At 41.2% G+C, this 22611-nt stretch overlaps 1 protein-coding gene, 1 long non-coding RNA gene and 1 pseudogene across 8 annotated transcripts in view; 1 reads left to right on the top strand and 2 right to left on the bottom strand.

The window, feature by feature from the left end:
- Positions 1 to 291: 291 nt before the first annotated feature.
- On the bottom strand, positions 292 to 21321 carry LOC308414578. The gene is made up of 4 exons (XR_013974882.1): positions 21269 to 21321; positions 3944 to 4001; positions 2970 to 3121; positions 292 to 629 (listed from the first exon to the last, which is right to left on the bottom strand). It is a non-coding gene; the product is annotated as an uncharacterized lncRNA (long non-coding RNA).
- Positions 6350 to 6877, bottom strand: LOC308414496 (large ribosomal subunit protein eL29-like; annotated as a pseudogene). Its single transcript has one exon. The product of its transcript is annotated as a large ribosomal subunit protein eL29-like (transcript).
- Positions 21322 to 22018: 697 nt separating the features above from the next.
- The window catches only part of SNX12 (sorting nexin 12), a 110618-nt gene continuing 110025 nt past the window's right edge, over positions 22019 to 22611 (top strand). For 4 of the 6 annotated variants that reach the window (XR_013974879.1, XM_080909742.1, XM_080909743.1 and 1 more), the window contains exon 1: positions 22019 to 22253. Coding sequence is in view for 5 of the 6 variants with exons in the window: in XM_080909742.1 (XP_080765868.1) it covers positions 22089 to 22253 (165 nt within the window). In the remaining variant the exon portion in view is untranslated. The remainder of the gene's footprint in view (positions 22254 to 22611) is intronic. The other 2 variants (XM_080909745.1, XM_080909746.1) reach the window with 1 other exon arrangement.

The raw sequence follows: 22611 nt of genomic DNA, 5'->3' as shown, positions 1-22611 counted from the left end.
ATTTATTCTCTTGAAGGCCAGAAGTAGCTGTACCCTGTTGTTGACTGAGTCAGGATCCATATTCGTTGGAAGTTAGATGAACAGGTGGTCTGGTGACTTGAAAATTGAGAAGCCTGACTAGTGTTGTTGTCTGCATGGAAGTTTACCTCATGTCCCTATGGAGGTAGGGTGTAGGTAAAACCAGCTTTTTTAAAAAAGTAGCTTTGGAAACTGAGTGTCATGCCACAAAGGAGAGATTTTATTTTTTATCTGAACTGTTTGCAAAGCCCATAACCAGTCACGTGGTCTGTCTCTAAAAGGGAAGTCTCAAGATGTTCCAACACAACCTCTGGTTTTAGGAGCTGTAGTGTTCCAGTGTGCCTGCCAGTATGTATTAGCTACAGAGTGGGTTTTATAAGGACCAACTGAATTTTGAAGACTGTCACTAAGGATGATACAGATTGTTTTACGTGAATGATGTTGAGTTGTTATTTCTAGCTCTAAACATGTGCCAGACTAATCTCTTTTTTTAACAACTGTACCTAGGGCCAGTGAAATTGCTCAGCAGTTAAAGCCCACAAACCTGAGTTCAATCCCCAGAACTAAAGTGAAGGTGGCAGAAGAGAAGCATCTATACAGTACATCACCACCTGCAATAACAACAACAATAATAATATCAAAAAAACTGTAAAATAACTATGTTAGTAACATAAAGCCAGACTTTTTTCTTTAAAAATTTTAGTATGTAAACATTGCAATATAAAATAAAAATATCTTAATAGTGAAAATGAATAATATGCATTTTAACATAATTATCATTAGGTTGGTGAACTTCCCTTATTTTTCTCATCATATTTTTGCATATTTATATTTATTTATATCAATTAGTTGCCCATTTTGATAATTGTAATCACATGAGTATATATAAATGTGTTTTCCTTGAAAATTTGTGATCATTGTAGAATAAAAGTTCTTTTTGACCTGTAGCCCACAGACTTTTCCATCCCCTCTCCTCTGAAGAAACTCCTGCCATGATTTTAGCTGTTTTTATTTTTGGAGTGCTGGGGATGTATCACAGCATGCATGCTAGGCAAGTGCTCAGCCCTTAGACTTTCAACCTTACAGAGGGAATATGGAGTAATGTTGTCTTGGTATATTCTCTGCTGCTTATATCAGAATATCACAGCTTTAGTAATTTCTAAATAGTATAAGTTTTTGCCTCACAGCTCTGAAGGCTGAAACATCCCAGATCCAAGGCTGCATCTGGAGAGGTTCTTCTTGTTGCATCATAAGATGGCAGAAGGGAGTCACAAGGCAACAGGGCACTCAAGAGAGACAGGGAAGGCACTCAGCCTTTCTAAGATTGCTATTCCCATAATGTCAGAGACTGTCATGATGACGGCTTTAGTTCATTCTCGAAGGCAGAAAGACCTTCCAACCTGGTCACCTCCCAGAGATCTCATCTTTTAAAACTATTAAATCCAGCATCATGTTTCCAATACATTCAAAGTTCAACCATTGTTTTCTGTTTTGTTTTTTTCTTTGCATCATTGATTACATTTAGCAGCTTGTTTGCCAACCCCCATACAGATACTTGTGAGGTCTATCTTTACTGATATATCTAGTTGTTCCCTTTAACTTTTATGTTATATTCCATTTAGTGAATATGCCATATTTTATTTAATGAATTCTTACTTTTTACATTACGGAAAGAGGGCTCATCTGTTAAGTTGCTTTGCTTGCCTCCCTACCCCTCTGTACACACCAGTGCAAAGAGACAAATGGAGTGAGAAAAACAAAATCACGCTTCATGTAGATGCAGAGACTTGGTCCCGAGATGACCATTTTGAACTGAACTTCTAGATTTACAGTGCTTTCTAGTGGAACTTTCTGTGATGATGGAAATGCCCCATAACTATATTGTTCAAGAAAATAGCCAAGGGAACCCATATAGCTACTGAGTATTAAAATGTGGCCAGTGCAACTGAGAAGCTGGAGACTTTTTTCCTTTGATATAGGATCTATGTATCCCAGGCTGCCCTCAAACTCATTGGTTGGCTGAGGATAAACTTCTGATTCTTCTGGTCATATCTCCTCAGTGCCAGGAATGCAAGCAGTTATCAACACACCTGGCTGGAGATTTTTTACAATCTAAATGAGACCACTTGTAGCTATCTTGTTGGATGGTAAAGGTAAAGTTCTTTTGTAATTTGCATCATCAGACCTCCGAAACAATTGCAATGCCCTCTAAAGGTCAGGATGATGACACTAAGATCTTGTCTTTGTCTTCGTACGTGCTGGTCTCTTAAGATTGTCTTTATTTTCCTGGCTCCTGTATGGGTCAACAGATGTGTTATCTACTGAAAAGACAAGGTTCCTGGAACATCTGTCTTTCTGGGAAAGAACTATATTCTATGTTGAAATCCACCCTAACACCTTCACTTGACATTTAGTAAACCAACCCCCAGCAGTCATTCCATTAGCTCACTAAAGCAATGAGGATAACAGAGTATGTCCCAAAGTCAACAGAAAAGTATAAACATCTTACAGAAATGGTCTTTGCTAAGAGTCAGCATTGTTCAGCTAGTTTGGTTTTGTGTCGTAAATGGGGTTTAGACTGATATACCTTTTTGTTTTCTGAAAATGCCTGAATCTACACCTAGATCTCCATTATCACCAGAAGTTTCCAGGCTGTTCCATATAGCCTGCAATATCTATAGCTCTTGTACAGGCACATGGTTATGCAATTTACTCCCAGAGTGGGCTCTAGAACATCTAGATCTAGTGTCCAGTTGATCTTTGTTCACTGTATCAGGCAGACATGACAGCTCATGTGGGCTGAAGAAATATACAGCCTGCTCCTGGGAGGAATAGGGAGAGGCTTAATATAGACAACAATAAAATAACATGAAACTTGCTAGCTATGTGTATAATAAGCATCCAATACTAGCACCTCTAATATGAGCAATGATCTATGAAAGTGTACTTACACTCTTGTCTTTCTGCCCCACTCCGATTTCCTGTTCTTTCATGTTTACTTTCTCTGCTGTCTGCTTAGTCCTTTTCTCCCCCTGCTTCTGGCAGTTTCCATTGCTGATCCCTGTTCCTTTTTATCCCCTCCTGGGGCCAGCTCTACAGCATCCTTAAATAAAATCTTGCACTCAGTTAACCTGTAAGTGTTATCAGGTGATTAAGATGTAACTTAAGGAAAAAGGTGTAAACATACTCTTGTTTACTTCTGATAGTGGTTTGGTGTACTATGACCCTTCCAATTACCCTAAGACTTATGTCTTAAACTTTAAAAAAAAAAATCAAAGTCCCTTCCCCTATTATAAGAGTAATATATCTTTATTAAAGAATAAACTATGATGTACATTAAAAGTTCATACTCATACTATGCACTAAAAACTATAGGTAGTATTTTAAAAATTATTTGTAATTATGTGGCTATGGTGTGGATATAAGCATGTGATCATAAGCGCTCTTAGAGGCCAGAAGTGTCAGATCCAGCTGGAGTTAAAGTTATAAGGCAGTTGTGAGTTCTCCATCATGTATTGGGAATCAAATCGAGATCTTCTGCAATAGCAGTACATGCTCTTAAGACATCTTCTCCAGCCTCACAGCCAATATATTTTTCTAGAATTAGTGTTTCATTCTGTAAGGATTTTTAATGAATGCTAGAATCACATTATACACACAATTTTGTGTTCTTTTCCATTTACTAATAAGCTGGTTTTCAAATTATTTCAGAGCTTCATAAGTATAAATTTAGTGCCTGTGTAATCTGTCAGCTGAATGTACCATAGTCTGATCAGTTCTGTGTTGTTAGATATCTGGCTTGAAGTATTATAAAAATGAGATTTTGTAGCTTCTTTTTATGTAGGTGTGTGTGTGTGTGTGTTTGTGTGTGTTGTCTACACCACATGTGGAGGTCAGAGGACAACTCATGGGAGTCAGTTCTTACCTTCAGTTTACCATCCTTGCTGGAAAGCACCTTTACCTGGTGAACCATCTTGCCAGCCCTAAAAAAAAGAATTTATAAAGCATTAAATACGTGAAGCACATGTAGATTGTCCTCCAAATGTAACTACTTATGTAATCAAGGGGAAATAATTCAATGAAACTTCCATTTTAGCCAGATATGGTGGCTCACACCTGCCATTTCAGCACTTGAGACACTGAGGCCATGAGTTTGAGGCCAGCCTAATTACAGAGGGAGAACCTGTTTAAAAACAAAACAAAACAAAATACAAAATAAAAGTAAAACTTAAGTGTATCAGTGACTAGTAGGTTTTTCTATAATTTTATTTTTCGTTCTGAGGTTGGACTCAGGTTCTTGCACATGCTAGACTTTGCTGCTCAGCTCCATCTCTAGGAGTTAAGAAAGTACAATGGTAATGATTTTTATAGCTGATTCAGGCCCTTCCTCTCTATGATGCTCCAGTAAGGCTCTTGCTTGGAGCTAAGCATTTCCTTTCTATGAGAAAAAAATTCTTTGGAATCAGACATTTTTTTCATTTACTGAATAATTATTTGTTATATGACAAGGGCTGTAAACATACTAATAGGAAAATACAGGCCCAACATGGAAGTTTATGACTGTAGGGCTAGCACTTGGAAAGCTGAGGTCATTTAGGGTTACACAGTGAAATCCTGTCTGAAAAGACCAAAACCAGACAGGGGTGGTGGTGGGTAGTGAGTGGTGGTGGTGGTACATGCCTTTAATTCCAGCACTCAGGAGGCAGAGGCAGGCGGATGTCTAAGTTTGAGCTTAGCTTGGTCTACAGAGTGAGTTCCCAGACAGCCAGGGCTACACAGAGAAACCCTGTCTTGAAAATCACAAAAACAAACGTCCCACAATACCCCAAAACAAAATAAAGGTGTCATCAAATAAAAAAGAATTTCTCCTTAGGTCTTATGATGTGTGTCTTTGTTTCTGGGTACTTGGGAAGTTGAGGCAAAAGGGTTTTTGAACCCAGAAGCTTGAAGTCAATCTGTGCAACACAGTAAGACCTTATGTAAGAAGTCTGTCCGTGCTTGTCTTTATCTGCTGTCCCCGTGACAACAGACACTCCCTTAGTCATTTCTCTATCTTCAGTTTTCTAACTGCTACTCATCCTTCACATCTAAGCTCAGCTGCCATTTCTTCCAGGAAGCCTTCTAGATTTCCCAAGTTAAAGTAGATCCTCTTGTCTGTCTGTCTTTTTTTTCCCCCCCGGGACTGAATACATAGTCATTATTTCTTCCAGATCTGAGATTTTGGACTTAATCAAATATAGTTGATGACTCAAGATTTACAAACTAAAAGTATTTATTTACTAAAACTATATTAATAATTCAGTAAACTATACAGAGAAAAGGTAAGGAGACAAATTCGTACATGTATAGAATTGCATGTCAGTCAGGTTGCATGTCAGTCAGGCCAGGTCCTGCAGCTGCCATTCCCAGCATGATCTCATTCATTTGAGATGATGCAGAGCAATTGTTTAGATATACACCTTCATCTTGTCTAGCCTGAGCTGCTCTTCACCTCTTGATGGTCTTCTACACAGGTGCATGACTAGCTGTCTGGTTTAGAGCAGACATTTACCTTCATCATCCAACCAGCCATTGGAGGGGGGGGGGCTGAGGCCATGGAGAAGACTGATCTGACCCATTCCTCATGGGGAGTTTCCTGGAGGCCTGACATATCTGGACCCACACAAGCTTTCATAGCCTTTCCTTTTATCAAATCTTGCTGAAGAAGAGTTTTGAAAAAACAAAACAAAACAAATTCTGCTATTCTCCAGAACGTTCTTGTTATAAAGGGCAATCTCCATGGGGACTGACTTCAGCTATCCATCTTCCCTCCAGTTCCCCAATTCAAACGACAGAGTGATTCTCTCTTTATACCTTACTCTGAGTATAAGGTGAGCACATGACTGCTCCAAGGTGTGGTTGAGGGTAAGATTTTATGAGGGAGAGTGCTGTCAGAGACATCTGGAAGAGTCCGAGTAGAGACAAAAAGAAGTACACTGAACAGGGCCAGAAGACAGAACCAGGCTATGAGAGGAGAGACAGCGGGACAGAGAGAGTGAGAGCAAACTAAGAGTGTAAACAAAAGAGAGCCAGGAGAGTGCGTGACAGAAATGGCAGGGTTATAATGGACTGAGAAGCTGGGGGAAGGGAGCCCCCCCCCCAGCCTACAAATTTAGGGCAGGAGGTGGGGTGAGAAGAGCTGAGAGGAGCCATAGGTACTGAGAGTGCCTGGAGGCCAACAAGCACTTTGGTATGCTAATAGGCACCACAGCTAGCCAGCCACTTTTCTTTCTTTCTTTTTTTCTTGTCTCAAGTTTATTTGTAAAAACAGCATAGTACACTGGTCATCTGCAATAGTGTGTAGGTGGGTGTGTCATGGCAGTCTGTCCGTCTGTCTTCACTTTGGCAGGGGCCTTTTCTACGGAGCCTTCACAGGGGCCTGGGCACCTTTGGGAGCCTGAGCTGGAGCCGAAGCCTGGGCCTTAGCTGGAGCTTTGGCCTCTGCCTTGGTTTAAACCTTGGGCTTTGGTTGGCAGAGCCTACGACCCTTGGCCATGTAGCTTCGAATCTTCTTCCCAAGCTTGGGGTGAGCGGCTGAGTTTGCAGCTGGGACGCCTTTGGCATCTTGGGCTTGATGACCTCAGGCTTCACAAGGGCCTTGATGGCCTCTGCGCGTGCACTCACTCACTGCCTTTGCATTCTTGGCCCGCATCTTCTTCAGACCTTTCTTGTTGTGCTTCTTGGCAAAACGCATGTTCCTCAGGAACTTGGGATCAACCCCCTTAAGAGATTCGTATCTTTGTGACCGGGGTTTCTTGATGCCATTCCTGTGCCATTTGCGGGACTGGTTGTGGGTGGTGTGGTTCTTGGACTTGGCCATGTCTACACGGTAACCTGCGGCTCTAGCCAGCCACTTTTCTTGTCTGAGTTTCTTTTGGACTCAAGATACTCTCCTGCCTCGGTCCAAATTTCCTTATCATGCTGAAATTACTTGTTCACCACTAGTAAACGCCATTAAATTATATATTCAGTGAGAGACAAGCACTTGGTCATTTGGATCTCCTCCATTCCTCTCCCTCCTTTCTCTTCTTTCTTCCTTCCCTTCCTACTTTTAAAATATTATTTTGTTTTGTTTTCGGAGACAATTTCACTCAGCCTAGAGCTACTAATAACCAGGCTGTATTGGTAATAAAACCTTGTTTAGCATGTTTAAGGCCTTATATTCAACTCACTAGCTTTACAACAAAACAAAACAAAAACAAACCCAGATGTGACAGTAGTAGCAGATAGTGAATGGTTAAAAAACATTATATGAGGAAATAACTGGTTGAATACTTCTCTAACTTTTGAATACTGCTCTAATTGCAAACAGCATCTATTTAAAAATTCAAACTCTGCAAAGCTCAAACAGAATAGGAAGAAAACTACTTCTACTTCCACTATGGTCAAACTCTGGAGAACTGAAGGTAAAGAGAAAATCCTGAAGGCATCCAGGCAAGAAGGGCAGTGCATTCAAATCACCACCCATGTCATTTAAGGAACTATGGAAGAAATTGCACAGCTCTGACAACTGCTGCGAAGACTGCAGACAATCAGCAGACAATGTGTCCACTCTGTCCAGGACCACACCTTGACAGGGCTGCTTAGCTATGCATCTCTTGTCTTCTACTGAAATTTGAATCTTATGTTGGGACACAAAGTGCTTGGTGGACTTGGGGGATACTCCTTTGTTCCTCTCGCAGTGTGGATACATTGAATGCTCCCTTCTCTGCTTTCACTCTTTGCTTCTCTCTTTAATTGGCATCCTGGGGACTGGTGGCTGAGCCTGGCTTGTTGAGCCTTCTACAAGACCAGACTTTTATCCCTGAAACTTTGGTAATCTCATCACTTGCTGTTTGATATAGGACTTGCAATCCACACATCTGACATTGATTTATTTAACATGTGTGCTGAGCGAGGACTGTGTTGGGACTTGGTGATAACAAGAATAAGCAAAAGCAGTCCTATCTAGATTTCTGACATCGTCCTACAGATTTCAAAGCTTTCTTCATTTTTCTTCAACCTGTTCTCCTTCAGATTTGATACTTCTTTGTTCTCTTTTGCCTAGCCTCAGTCCTCCTCTGGAGTCTTGGACGGCTTCATGCTCTGGAGTCTCCTGGCTCTGCCTCCCCAGTGCTGGGTTTACAGCAGCAGGGTGGGCTCAGATTATAGAAACTCTATTGTCTTCAAGTTCCCTGACCCCATTGTTATTTTCTCACTCTGTTAAGGCCATCCAGTTCACTTCTTACTTTATATATCACATTTTCACTTCTAGAATTTCTATTTAGTTCAGTCTTGTGTTTTCTTTCTTGAGATTTATTTTTCTTAAACAAAATAAAACAAAACAAACCCTTATTACCAATGGATTCCCCTCTCCTAGTATCCTCATCTCAAGACTGGCCTCCCTTAGTCATGTTTTCTCTTGAGATTGGGTCTCGTTTTCTTGACTATCTTTTGAACAATATTCAAGTCATCTTGGGGCATCTTGAATGCTGTTTTACAGAGGCCTTGGGTTCTATTCCATTCTCTGAAGAGTGTGGATGCCTTTATCCTAGCAGGCTTTTAACTTGGTAAGACTCACACTATACTCTGCCTCGTCTGTTGTGTGACGTCAGATCAGTACAGCTTTCCTTGTTAGCTGGAACAGACTTGGAGTTGGCCCCATGTGTCTTACAGCTCAGGATATATCTTGAGAAAAATGTACCCAGATAATTTAGACTCTCTCCTTTATAAGACATTCCCTCATTCCCCAAAGCTTCTTTCTTTTTGGTTCTTCAGGCAGGAAAGGTTTGTTCAGGAGTCTAGCTAGCTCTTGCTTGGATTGCAGCCTGCCTTAAGGCAAAGGCCATAAAAACCTCACCCCACGCTGATCACTCATTTCAGTTTGTCACTGCCCCTAGGAAATCTGTCTGTTTTTCCTCATTCTCAAGAGTCTCCAGGTAGTCTGTCTCTCTGTGCATCCCTCTCTGTCATTCTGTTAACGTTTGCTAAGTGTTCTCTATTCAGAATTTTCACAGTTGTACTCCAAATTTTCAGAAAGAAATAACTAACAGCAATCCAGTGTTCTGTTTTTCATCTTAACCATCCTCTGTGTTATCCTATTTATTTATTTAGGTGGGTGGGGGAAGAATGATCAACTTGCCTAGCATTCCCCCTCTACCCATTTTAACTGGCCTGGCAGGAGAGCACATACCTGTCTCTCTCTGACCACTAAAATATTTAAACAATGGGCCTTAAGGAATTAAGATTTCTCCAAAATTCTACACTGAGGAGGTAAGGTAGGAGGAGGAACCTGCCTCCCAGGAAGTGATTTCACACAGGTCTGACAACTTGTCAGACCACTTTGTAGGACAGGCTCAGGCTGGAGCCAGACAATGCTGGGTCAATGAGAAACAGGGCCATACCTTAACAGGACTGCTCAGTCTTTCCTCTTGTTTAATTCTGAATCTCACACCAAGACCCGAGAAGATGGGCTGGGGTGGGGTGCTCACCAGCATCTCTTTACTTTGTTTCTCTTACTGTGTGGCCACACGAAAGAAAACTCACTTCTCTGCTTTTCCCTGTTGTTTCTCTTTTTAAGAGGCACCCTGAGGACTGGTGGCTGTACTTGGCTTGTTGAGGCCTTAAGAGCAGAAACTTCTGTTTGTGGTAGAACATGCAGTGCACCCATCTGTTCCTTCATTTATTCAAATTGTGTGTACAGAGTAGGAACTTTGGGAGGACTTAGGGATGACAAGAATAAGCAAAATCAGACCTTCACTGGAAATGCTTTAAGATCATCAGAGGTCTGGATTTGGTGGCAATAGCTCAACAGAAGAGTGCTTGTATGCAGGTGTTTCTAGAGTCAATGCCTTTAAGCCCCACAAAAAGAGTACCAGAGGTTTTGGCTTCATAGTGACCAGGTCAGCTAAGTTTCTGTAAGTCTTATTCTCTTTCCTGCTTCATCCTCTTGACTTTAGTATCCATGCCCCATCTCACCCTGCCCCAGTCTTTTTTCCAAATGGAAGGCTCTTAGACTAGTCTTAGCTCTAGTCTTCCCTTGTCCTTGACAGTATATATATAATTTTTTTTTTACTCAACATGCTAGGCAAGTGCTCTGCCACTAAACTACACCCCCAGCCATCCTTGGTTGTCTTAATCTTAGAGTTTCAACTGCTTTGTCTATGTCCAAGACTCCCAAATGCTTATCTTCAGCCCTGACCTCCCCCCTCAGGTTGAAACTTGCATTTTAGCTGTTTGTCTCTGCCTGGCTCTCTATTAATTATATTAAGCTACGTGCAGTCAAAATCTAACTTATTTTTGACTCTGAACCTGCTCTTCTAGTTGTAATTCTTTCTTCTTCTTTTTTTTTTTTTTCAAGACAGGGTTTCTCTGTATAGCTCTGGCTGTCCTGGAACTCGTTCTGTAGACCAGGCTGTCCTCAAACTCAGAGATCTGCCTGCCTCTGCCTAGAAAGTAATGGCATTCGTCACCTGGCTTCTTCCTGTGTTTCTTATTTCACTTAATTCTGAATAGTGGAAGTGAGTTAAGAACTGTATCAGGGCTGTGGCTCTGAGTAGGAAGTTTCCCTGTAGGATGGCTCTAAGGTGTTTTCCTCTTCTTATACTGTGCTTCTAACACATTTCTAGCACACTACCATCCATTTCCTTTGTGGTGTTCACAACCAAAATGAGGGAGACAAAATAATGAAGGGGTAATTGCTCTTGATTTAAAATGCAGCAGGAATTCAGATAAAGGAGACAGTAAACACTAGAGAAGAAAGAGACTTCAGGAGACCAGAATTGAGTTAACCTCTTCTGAATTAGAAGCTCTCCTGGATTTTCATTCTGGCCCTACAGCATTATCCTCTGCACATTGTAGAGACTCCATAAAGCCTTTTTGAATGATTTTGCAATATTGTTGTTTATTGAGTACACACTGAGTTCATAGTTCTCCACTAAATGATGTGGAGGTTCACCAAGATTAGATGTAGTCTCTGACCTTTTCAGCCAGTCAGTCAACTGACAAATATTGACGGAGTGCCTATTATTTGCTGTACACCAGGCTAGGAATTTTGGAGGCTATAAGATGTCAGAGAAATAGAAATCTAAGTCCCTTTTTCTTGGGAGTTTACAGTACAGTTGGTAAGATGATACATACATACATACAAGACTAAGAGTGTGAGCCAGAGACAAATGAACATAACACACAATACATATAAGATATTTTAAAATATAGAAAGGTTGGACAGATACAGAAGCTTTTATGGAAGCACAGCAACTGTACTTGGCTTTGAAGGATGGGCAGAAGTTAAATAAGCTTGAAGTTCTCAGAGTTATTAATACAAAACTCAACACAAGATTCAGGCTAAAGACCAAACAGAACAGTATCCAGGCAGGAAAAGGCAGTTTGTACTCCATCTTAGGCAAAAAGTCTAGAAGCCACAGAGGAAGGCAGTTTCTCTCACATACTCCTGAAGAGTTCTTATTGGCATGCTACCCCCTTCCCATTGCAAGCAAGCACATTGTTTTGGTCCCTACTCCCACCCACATCCCCACCCCAATCTTTTTTCCTCTTTCTGCCTTTAAGTAACATACAGATCAAATCTTTAATTTCTGACAGCCATGTTAAAAATCTGAACTCAAGGGCTGGAGAGATGGCTCAGAGGTTAAGAGACTGTCTGCTCTTCTAGAGGTCCTGAGTTCAATTCCCTATAACTCACAGCCATCTGTAATGAGATCCAGTGCCCTCTTCTGGCCTGCAGGCAAACATGCAGGCCGAATGCCGCATACATAATAAATTAATCTTAAGAAAAAAATCTGGACTCAAAAGCCAAATAATCCAGGTTCAAATCCTGGCTTTTCTTTCTTTATTTTTTTAAATATTTCATTTATTTTGTGGATAAGACTGTAGCTGTCTTCAGACACACCAGGAGAGGGCATCATACCCCACTACAGATGGTTGTGAGCCACCATGTAATTGCTGGGAATTGAACTCAGGACCTCTGGAAGAGCAGTCAGTGCTCTTAACCACTGAGCCATCTCTCCAGCCCACTTTTCTACTTTCTAACTAGATGATTTGGAACAAAAATTTCAATGTGTGTCTTATTGCTATCTGCAGATATAAAAACAGCATCCATATTAGAAGATTATTTTAAGGATTAACTGAGTCAAAATACAGGAAGTGCCTACAGTAATGCCTGCCCCATATATTAGAAGACTGCTGGCCAATTGTGACTTTACTTTCGTGTCTCTAGATAAGTAATTATAAAATTAGCAGACATTTCAATGGAATCTGGAAGCCATAGCCTTTTCAGCTAAAGGCTTAAGTCTTTAGCAACCCTAACAAACATGTACAGTTTATTCACACACTTAGGTCACAAGGCTGTTTCTCAGACTGTCCTTATCTTTAGGTGATCCAGAGATACTCTGGTAAAGTAAATATAATGGACAACTTAAGTAGACCTGCTGGACATTTTAAAAGCATTTTGTCAACATTCAGAGGGAACTGACAACTTTCAGAAGGGATTTAGTTGAAACTAGAGACTATTCCCAGAGAGGTGCCAGGTGAGATTAGGGCTAAATGAATTTAAGAAAGAGAAACATCGCTAAAGTAACAAGCAGCTGGCTGGGAGACTGTAAAGAGAGGGGGACTCCTTAGAAAGGTTGTTACTCTCCAAACCAGCTTCTGTACAAATCATGCATGTGAGTGCCTTTTGTTTCATCCTTGCACTAACTTTTTGTACAAAGACCCAGTACCTCCTCTCTGCAGTCCCAACACCTTGCTCCTGAGAACATAAGCACCCCAAGTCCCGGAGCTTTTTTATTTTTATTTATATTTTTTAATCTGCCATTTTCTTTGGGCAGTCTGAATGGTGACATGTACCACTATACCTGTCTTCATGATGGCATAACATCAAAAAGGAGATTTGGAAATCTTAAATCAGAAAAGTCTGGGGACAGGAAGATGGATAGGTATCTGTTTAAGATATGACTGCCTGCAGGCAGGATGGTACTCGAGTGAAACGCCCTGGAATTTAGAGATTTAAAAACTTGATTTTTCTTTGCTTATCTCCTTTGGTAACTTGGACGCTCAGGGAAACAACAGCAACAAAAAACCCAAGGTATATATGTCTGTGTGCCTTTGTGTGTGTATGGAACCCAGTTGCTAACAGCTGTCATCATTTTATTTATTTACAACAAAGGGTTTAATTAGTTTAGTGCCCTTTAGTCTTCTTTTTCTACCCCATAAAACTTTTCTTTTAAAAAAAGACCATGCTAGCCAGACATGATGGCACATGCTTGTTAGCACAGTACTTGGAAGGCTGGAGTAGGAGGGTCACAAGTCTGATGCTGGCCTGGGCTACATAGTAAGATCTCTTCTCAAGCAATAACAAATTCATGCAAAAAGAAAAAAAAAATAACAAGAAGAAAGACCATGTAAGTTCTTCCACTGGCTGGCACCAGGTCTTCAGCATTTCTTTCTTTTTCTTTTTTTCTTTTTTTAAGGATTTATTCATTGTATTTAAGTACACTGTAGCTATTTTCAGACACACCAGAAGAGGGCATCCGATCCCATTACAGATGGTTGTGAGCCACCATGTGGTTTCTGGGATTTGAATTTAGGACCTCTGCAAGCGCAGTCTTAACTACTTAACTACTCTTAACTACTGAGCCATCTCTCCAGCCCCGTCTTCAGCATTTCTACCAGTATGGGTTTCTTGGGAATTTTTTATTCTTTGGAGTCTATTGTTTCAGTAGTCTGTTAGCATAAATGTCTCTTTTGAATATTTCTTCCCATGCCAGAAAACTAAGGATTTTTCTCTCTGATTTATTTATTTTTTCTTTTTGATACAGACAGGCTGTCCTGAAACTTGCTGTGTTGATCAAACTGGCTTTGAACTCTGAGATCCTCCTGAGTGCTAGAACTATAGGAGTGGACAACCCTTGCCTGACTTATCTCTCCATTGTTTTGTATCTTAATCTTGAGAGATTTGGGGTGATAAACTAGACTTGTGTTGAAAATTCATGAAATCCATAGAACAAATAGAAACAGTATCAGGGAGAGATTATACATAGTTCTGACGACTTTTTAGATGCCCCACCCCCAATTTTTAGGACAGAGTGGAGCTAAGGCAATGCTGGGGTCTGCCATAGGACCGCATATTGACCAGGACTACTTGGTTATGTACACTTCAAGACAGACTTGGGGAGTCCAGCAATAAAAGACCATGCATGCATCAGTTCTTTCTACCTTATTGTGATTTTTACTTCCATAATTGTCCTAAGCCTTATCTCTTTGCTCACTTAAATATTCCAATTTTCACTGTCTACAAAGCCATTTTCTTCAGCTGCTTAACACATGCCAATCTGTTTTTTATTCATTAATTAATTTATTCATTCTACATCTCTATTGAAGCCCCACTCCCTCCTCTCCTTCCATCTTCTCTTTATAAAAGGAACAATATCAGGTGACTCAAGCTGTGCCTCCCAAGGAGAAAAATGGTGTGTGTTAGTAGCGCGCATGCCTGTACCTTGGCCCTTTGAAAGTAGAGGTAAAGGATCAGTTCAATGCCCACTCTGGCTATATGGGCAAATTCAGGTAGCCTAAAGTATAGGAGACTTTGTCTCAAAACAAATAACTCCCCCAAACAAACAAAACAAAACCAACAAAAACCCCCAAAGGCCACCACCACCAAAAAACAAAACCAAACAGTACCAACAAGCAAACTCATTTTTCTTTGACCACACATCATTTCTTAGCTTTGGACCATGCATTATACCCTAGCTAGCCCATTTCTTTTTGGAGTAAACATTTTGAGAAACATTCTCCACAGAATATTACTTCTGGTTTGATAGTGTTCTTGGGCCCTTTTCATTGGCGACTACTCCCAGTTCTCTACAGAACTGCTCTTTTTCAGGGCTTATCTTATTTGACCTTTCTACTGGGGCAAACATTGCTAAACACCTAGTGGCTTCTTCTGGACATTTTTTTCATCTTGCCTACAGATCATTATCACCTCTTCGTTCTCTTGACCACCTTCTTCCTCGTATCTTCACAAGCCCTTTATTCCTGTGCCTGCTTGCCCTATGATATATTTCCCAGAAGAGAATAGGTTTTTTGTTTCCTGATTAAAAACAGGAATATAGGCCAAAGTATATTTCCCAGTACGCTTGAAGTCCTATGTTTAATCTTTAGTACTGGAAATATAATATATATGGACAATGGAAATAAAGTTAAAATATAATAATACATTTAAAATAAAAATATAATCTCTAGCACTATAAAAACAAAGGAATATAAGTTCATTTGTTAGTGAAGTCAGGTCCTAGGGCCTGAAAGTGGGCCTAAGTAGCAAGTCATTCAACTACCTCATAGAAGTCTCTTGCATTTGACTCTCTTCCCACTTCCAAACTCAGATTCTTTAGTTTCCAGAAATTTTAAAATAAGAATGAAGTTCAACTGAACTGCCACTACTCAGATGTTACTACTGTTAGTTTTGTGTTAATCCTTTTAGAGTTTAAAGATTATGTAGGGGCTGGAGTGGTTGGGCACACTTGTTCTTGCAAAGGACCTGGGTTTGATTACTCCAAAACCTACATGTTGGCTCACAGTCATCTGTAACTCCACTTCCAGGGATCCAATATCCTCACATACACATATGCATACACATACATACACAGTATAACACTCAAACATATAAACATTTTAAAATTTAAGAATATGTATATTAATTTATTAGTACAAATAATATTATACTAGGACATTTTTCTTTTTAGCAGCTTTTCTCATTTTTACAGATGTTGTTTTGAAACAAGTTCTCACTCTGTAATCTAGGCTGCCTTGACCTGTAACTTGGGACAACCCTTCTTTTTCTACCCCCAAATGGTGGGATTACAGACATGCATCACTATACCTAGATTTTTCTCACCGTGTGTGTGTGTGTGTGTGTATGAGTACACTGTAGCTGTCTTCAGACACATCAGAGGAGGGCATCAGATCCCATGACAGATGGTTATAAGCCACCATGAGTTCATTTCTGGGAATTGAACTCAGGACATCTGGAAGAGCAGTCAGGGCTCTTAACCACTAAGCCATCTCTCCTTCTGCCTTATCTTTTTAAGATTTATTTTTATTTTATGTGTATAAGTGTTCTACCAATTTGGAAGTAAACCATGTGCACGTGGTGTCCATGGATGAGATAAGAGGGCATAGGATTCCCTGGAACTGAAGTTACAGATGGCTGTGAACTGCCATGTGCCCCATGGGAAACTTGTGACCTCTGCAAGAGTGGCAGCTGCTCTTAACCACTGAGCCATCTCTTTAGCCTACCTTCTTACATTTGAATGTATATCATTCCATATCAATGAGCATGGAACATTATTTTATTTTGTTATGGCGTGTTGGGGATTCAACCCAGGGGTTCCCACATGCTTAGTGTGTGGTCTACCTCTGAAATATACCCTTAGCTCAGACTTACTAAGGCATATCTTCAATTATCACAACACCTTTTTTGTTGTTTGTTTTGAGATAGGGTGTTACTAGCTGACCTGTACAAGTCTAAGTAGACCAGATTGGCCTCAACTCACAGAAATCCTCCTTCTTCCGCCCCTTGAGTGCTGAGATTAAAGGTATGTACCACTATACCCAGCCTTGTCCATTTTTTTAAAAAAGGCTTACTATGAACTCTAAATTGAAAAAAAAATATTTTATTTATTTGTAGGCATGAGCAATTCTGAACATATGTGTGGTCACCTGCACAGACCAGAAAAGAGCCCAGGATCACTGTAGATGGAGCTGTAGGTGGGTGCAATCCTCCTGGTGTGTATACTGGGGACTGAGCTGGGGTTTTCTGCAAGAGCAGCAGAAGCTCTTAACTGTTGGATCATCTCTCCAGCCCCATCTTTTTTTTTTCAAGGCTAAGACTAGACTGGAACTTGCTATGTAGCCCAGGATGAACTTCCTGCTTCTACTTCCCCAGTTCTAGGATCACAAGCATCAGGCACCGCATCTATTTTCTGTGCTATGGGGAAAACATAGTGCTTCTTGCATGTTAGGAAAGCACTCAACCAACTGAGTCACATTTGCAGCCATTACAGATGGTTGTGAGCCACCATGTGGTTGCTGGGAATTGAACTCAGGACCTCTGGAAGAGCAGTCAGTTTTCTTAACCGCTGAGACATCTCTCCAGTCCCCTAATTCCATCTTTTAAGTGCTAGGATTATAGGGTTGTACTGCCATGGCCAGAAAAAAATGGCCTTCCTGTCTCTTTTAGTTTTGGTATGTTTGATAAACTTTGGTTATATGGCCCTGGTTGGCCTGGTAGTACTCACTAAGTAGGCTTCAAACTTTTGTTACTCTTCATGATTCAGCTATCTGAACATGCCCGACTAATACATATTTTATTTTTAAAAGTTTTCTTTTTTAAATGTAGGCATGGTAGGTCATTTCTGAAATCCCAGCATGTTGGGAGTAGAGGGAAGAAGATCAGTAGTTTAAAGTCAACTTGGGCTACATTAGACCCTGTCTCAGAAAACTACTCTTAGCTGGCTGTTGGTGGTGACCTTTAGACCCCACACCCAGGAGGGAAGGCATGTGATTCTCTATGTTCTAGGCCAGGTTGGTCTACAAAGTGAGTTACAGGACAGCCAGGCCTATATAAAGAAACCTGTCTTGAAAAAAAAAATCAAGCCAAATCCAACAAACCCAAACCCAAACCAAACCAAACAAACAAAAAACCCAAATCAAACCAGAACAAAACCTTTTCTTCCAAACTGCAGGAGACTCCTTCCTTCTTTTAAAAAAATAAATTTTCTTAAAGTCACTTAAAAATAAAACAAAACAAAATGCTCTTTTTCCCAAGAAAGACCATAGGGATTCATCCTCCCATCCAAATGGTATCACCTCACTAGCTCTTAAATCTGTCCTTTCTTTTCCACATACTTTTTTTCTACACTGTACTCTGACAAACTTGTATATCTCTAACCCCCATCATGCCCTCAAGCACCAGGCAAGTATTTTCAGCTGCCAGCTGGACATCAACACCTGCATGTCTTCTAAACAACTTTGATTTATTTTGACTGAACTCATTTTCTGTCCTCCTCAATGTACTCTTTCTGTAATTCCAGGGTTGATTGATGGGGCCTGGTCAGAAAACCAGGGGTCATTTTCAACTCCCCTCCTTCCCTCTTCAAATAAAATATAACATTTTATTTCATTTAATTTTCACAATAGTTGCAAAGGTAGCTTTCAAGTTTTGTTTGTTTGTTTTATGAGACAGGGTTCTCTGTGTAGCCCTGACTATCCTGAAACTTGCTCTGTAGACAAGGCTGGCCTTGAACTCAGAGATTTGCCTGCCCCTGCCTCCTGATTGCTGGGATTAAAAGTGTGCACACCACTGCTAGAGTTTGTTTTATTTCTATTTTACAGATGAGGAAAACTTTGTACAATTTACTCAAGGTTACATAGATAGGGATCAGGGGTTTAAATCTAGTCAGTCTCAATTCAAGGCTCACAAAGTTAATTCCTATACCGAATCATCACTATATTTATTACAAATCCTATTTCATTCTCCTGTACCTTTTCCCCTTAGCTTTTATTTACATGTGCATGTATGTTCCTGCTTAACCACTGAGCCATCCTCTAGCTCTCACCACTTTATTGTTAGTTCCTTCCTAATTGGTTACTTTCAACTTTGATACATTTTCTCATGTTACTTGCAAAATAGGCTAAGAGGAATAGGATCATGTCTTTCTAACTTCTTTTTTCCTTAAGATCCTTCAGTGGCTACCAATAATCTATCATAAAATAAGAGACATTGCTTAATATAGAGGGCTCATTCTCTTCTGCCCATCCCCAGCCCTCCTACATCTTTTAAACATCTCCATTACACAATCTGAATTGGTGATAATTTCCTAAAAACACTGTAGATTTCTTCCTGAAATGGGCTTAAATATGTTATTTCCTGTGCCAGAAATTGAATTTCTCCATTTCTTCTTTTTGACTTTAAAAGTTTTTTTTTTAAGAAAAAAGATTTATTTTTTTTTTTTTGTGTATGAGTGTTTTTTCTGCAAGTCTGTATGGGTATCACATGTGTGCCTCGTGAACAAGGAGGTAAGAAGAGGGCAGTGGATCTCCTGGAACTGGAGTTATGGTTATTAATCACTATGTAGGTGTTGGGAATCAAACCCAGGTCCCCCGCAAGAAGAAAAAGTGCTTATAACTGCTGAGCTATAGCTCCAGCCCACATCCCTTTATGCTTTCTCACGTGTTAAACATGTCTTCCTCTAGGAAGTCTTCCTCACTTTTTTGAAACAAATACCTTTTTGTTTTGTTTTGTTGAAATAGGATCCCACTATAGTCTGGGCTGGTCTCCAACATGCTGTGTAGCAGAGGATGGTCTTGAACTTCCAAAGCTCCTTATGTCCACCTCTCAATTGCTCACAGGCATGCATTACCATGCCCAGCTCAGTTATCTAGCTTGTATATGCTACATTGTTTATATTTGTCACATTAGTTTTGCTTGCTTGTCTTTACTTAGAAAGTTAACTCTTGGCTGGGCAGTGGTGGTGCATACCTTTAATACCAGCACTTGGGAGGCAGAGGCTGGTACAGCTCTAAATTTGAGGAGAGCCTGGTTTACAGACTAAGATCCAGGACAGCCAGAGCTGCATAAGGAAACCCTGTCTTAAAAAAAAAGTTAACTCACTGGCAGCAGGAAGTCTCATAAATCTAGGTCTTTTAGCACAGTTCTTGGCATGGAAGTAGTTTGTTGATATCAGTTGTTTTAAATTAAGTAAATTTAATGAAAGAATTCAGTGTCATCAGTAATGTGAGGTTTTTGGTTTTTTTTTTTTTTTTTTTTGGAGAAGTTAGGTAATAGGAGGAGGAAAGATGACCTAAAATTTCCTCCTGTTTACCCCTTAATATGGGGCATGTAGGGCTGGAGAGGTGGTTTCATGGTTAGGAGCACAGGCTATCTTGCAGAAGATCCAGCTTCGAGTCCCAGAACCCAAATGGTCCACAACCATCTGTAACTCTAGTTCCAGAAGATCTGACATCCTTTTCTGGCCTAAGGCACTTCGTGCACTTGGTGCATGGACACACCAGCAGGCAAAATATGTAGACACATAAGAAATAAAAATACTTAAAAGTTAAAATATACACTCTGCTACTATTAAACTGAGAGGGTTAAAGATGTCTGTTAAAAAGTTAAAATAATAATAAAACAAATTTTAAAAATTATGGGATATGTAATGTTGGGATTCTGTAAACCCCACCCCTCAGTTACCTAGCAACAAACAGGTATACCCCACCCCTCAGTTACCTGGCAATAGCCAGGTATGCTCCGCCCCAGTGACCTGACACTATAAAAGGGGCTGCTTGCCCCCACCCCCGTCTCTCTCTGTCTGTCTGTCTGTCTCTCCCCCCCCCCGCCCTTGCTCTCCCCCATTACCCCTCCTCTTCCCCTTCCCTTCTCCCGTCTCTCTCCATGTGCTCATGGCCCAGCCTCTATTCCTCTTCTTCTCTCTCTCTCTCTCTGCCTCTACTACCCTTTTAACTTCTCCATGACCTGAATAAATTCTGTTCCGTACTATACTTTGTGTGGCTGGTCCCTCAGGGGTAAGCGATTCCCAACATGGATCCCCAGAGGCATCCCCCTCACCTCCAGGCCTTCCCGCACCTATGGGCCATATCCCCCTCCTAACTCTCTTCATCCTTTTCCTAACATTGGTGCTGAAACCCAGGATGTCATCTTTTAACAACATTGGTGCCCCGTGACTTTTAACAACATGTATAAATCAGTTTTTTTTTTAAATGTACATTTAAGGGCTGGGGATATAGCTTATTTTGTAGAGCCTGGATTTGATCCCTAGCACTGCACAGAACACGGAACATGCCTGTATCCCAGCATTTGGGAGATACAGGATGAAGGGTCAGATTTCAAGGTCATTCTCAGCTATACAGAAAGTTTGAAAGCAGCCTGGAATCCATGAGACAATGTCTCAAAACTACATAATAGCCACAAAAAATATTCCTAGCTGGACACAGTGACACAGACCAGTAACACTGAAATCAAGAGGCCTTGGCAGGAGCATTGCCACAAGTCTGAGGTAGGCCTGGCCTACATAGCTAGGTTCCTGGACAGTTAGGATAAATGCAAGACTTTGTCTTAGTAAGTACATAACATGAATAAATACATTTTACACATTTGTAAATGTTTTTCTATACATGTTCTCATGTAGACACATACCTTCATAAGTTGCAAACAAGCTCAGAGCATAGCCAACTGTTGGGTTCTGCAGCATATAGACAGAAGTTATGAAGTAAAGGTCCTGAAATTTGTTAAGAAATGAATACACTTGCAATTAGTTGTTATGTAGCAACAAGCGGAGAATGAAGATACACCCACTATTCCTGAGAAGCGAGAATGTAAAATCATTACTGTTTACCTAATTTGTGTTTTCTGATTCCCTAGCACCATAATGTATTGCTTACTGAATGCTCAATTGAGTGTAGCTTAAATTGAAACTATTAGAAGCACAAGTAGTGAGGCTGCATTCTATGTTTTTGGTATTATGGTTGGAACCCCACCTTCCAGAAACCATTCTGTTTTCATGGAAAATCCAGACTTATTCAGGACCTTGGGTTTCGGCCTATCACCTTAGGATAACAGCTTGCAGGGCGGTGCCCACTGCTTGATTGATGCACGGAATGAGACAATTTCTTCGGTTAAGGAACACAGATTGGAGGAGCATGCGTGTAGTTCTTCTCAAAGTACTGGGCAGTGAGTATTGGAGATGCAGGTTCCGGGGCAGCGCCCAGTACCACCCGGAAGTCTGAATGACACTTTCACCGTATAGTACAAGCCCTAGTCAGCATGGCGGCTATTCAGAGTGAAGGGCCCGAGACACGGGCGGCGTGTGCGTGCGCGCATGCGTGCGCGCGTGCGCGTCGCCGCCGTCTGTGGGTTGGCTGGTTATTTTGCTAGCGGGAGGGGCCGTGCGCGCTCTTGCCTCAGGCCTCTGTCCCCCACCCCCCCCTTCGCCGGTACCCGTCTCTTCTTTGGAAAGATGTCGGACACGGCAGTGGCTGACACTCGGCGCCTTAACTCGAAGCCCCAGGACCTGACTGACGCTTATGGACCGCCTAGTAACTTCCTGGAGATAGACATCTTTAATCCACAGACGGTGGGCGTGGGCCGCGCGCGCTTCACCACCTATGAGGTTCGCATGCGGGTGAGTCACGGGGTGAGGGAGACAGCTGAGGGAGGACGAAGCGGGAGGGGAGGGGGCATGCTAAAGGCGGGCAAGCTTGGAGGGGTCATGTGAGGGTTAGGGCTTGAAAGGTTTGGAGAGAAGGCTGCAGACTCAGCTGTGGCCTGAGGGTACAGAAAACTCCAGAGGGGACTTCGGGCGGGGATGAAGGAAAACAAGTACTCACGAGGAAGAAGTGAGGCATGGCTGGACAGGGTGTGGAAGATGGACAAAGATTAGTGAGGAATTCAAGTAGACTGGAACATGATTGACAGAAGACGAAAGGGGAGGGTGGAAGAAGGCTGGGGGATGGAAAGCCAAGGCGATGTATCGCTGGGTC

Source organism: Micromys minutus, assembly GCF_963924665.1.
Source record: "Micromys minutus genome assembly, chromosome: X".
Lineage (NCBI taxonomy): Eukaryota > Metazoa > Chordata > Mammalia > Rodentia > Muridae > Micromys > Micromys minutus.
The sequence above is the reverse complement of the archived record's forward strand: the minus strand, read 5'-3'. Positions and strand labels throughout refer to the sequence as shown.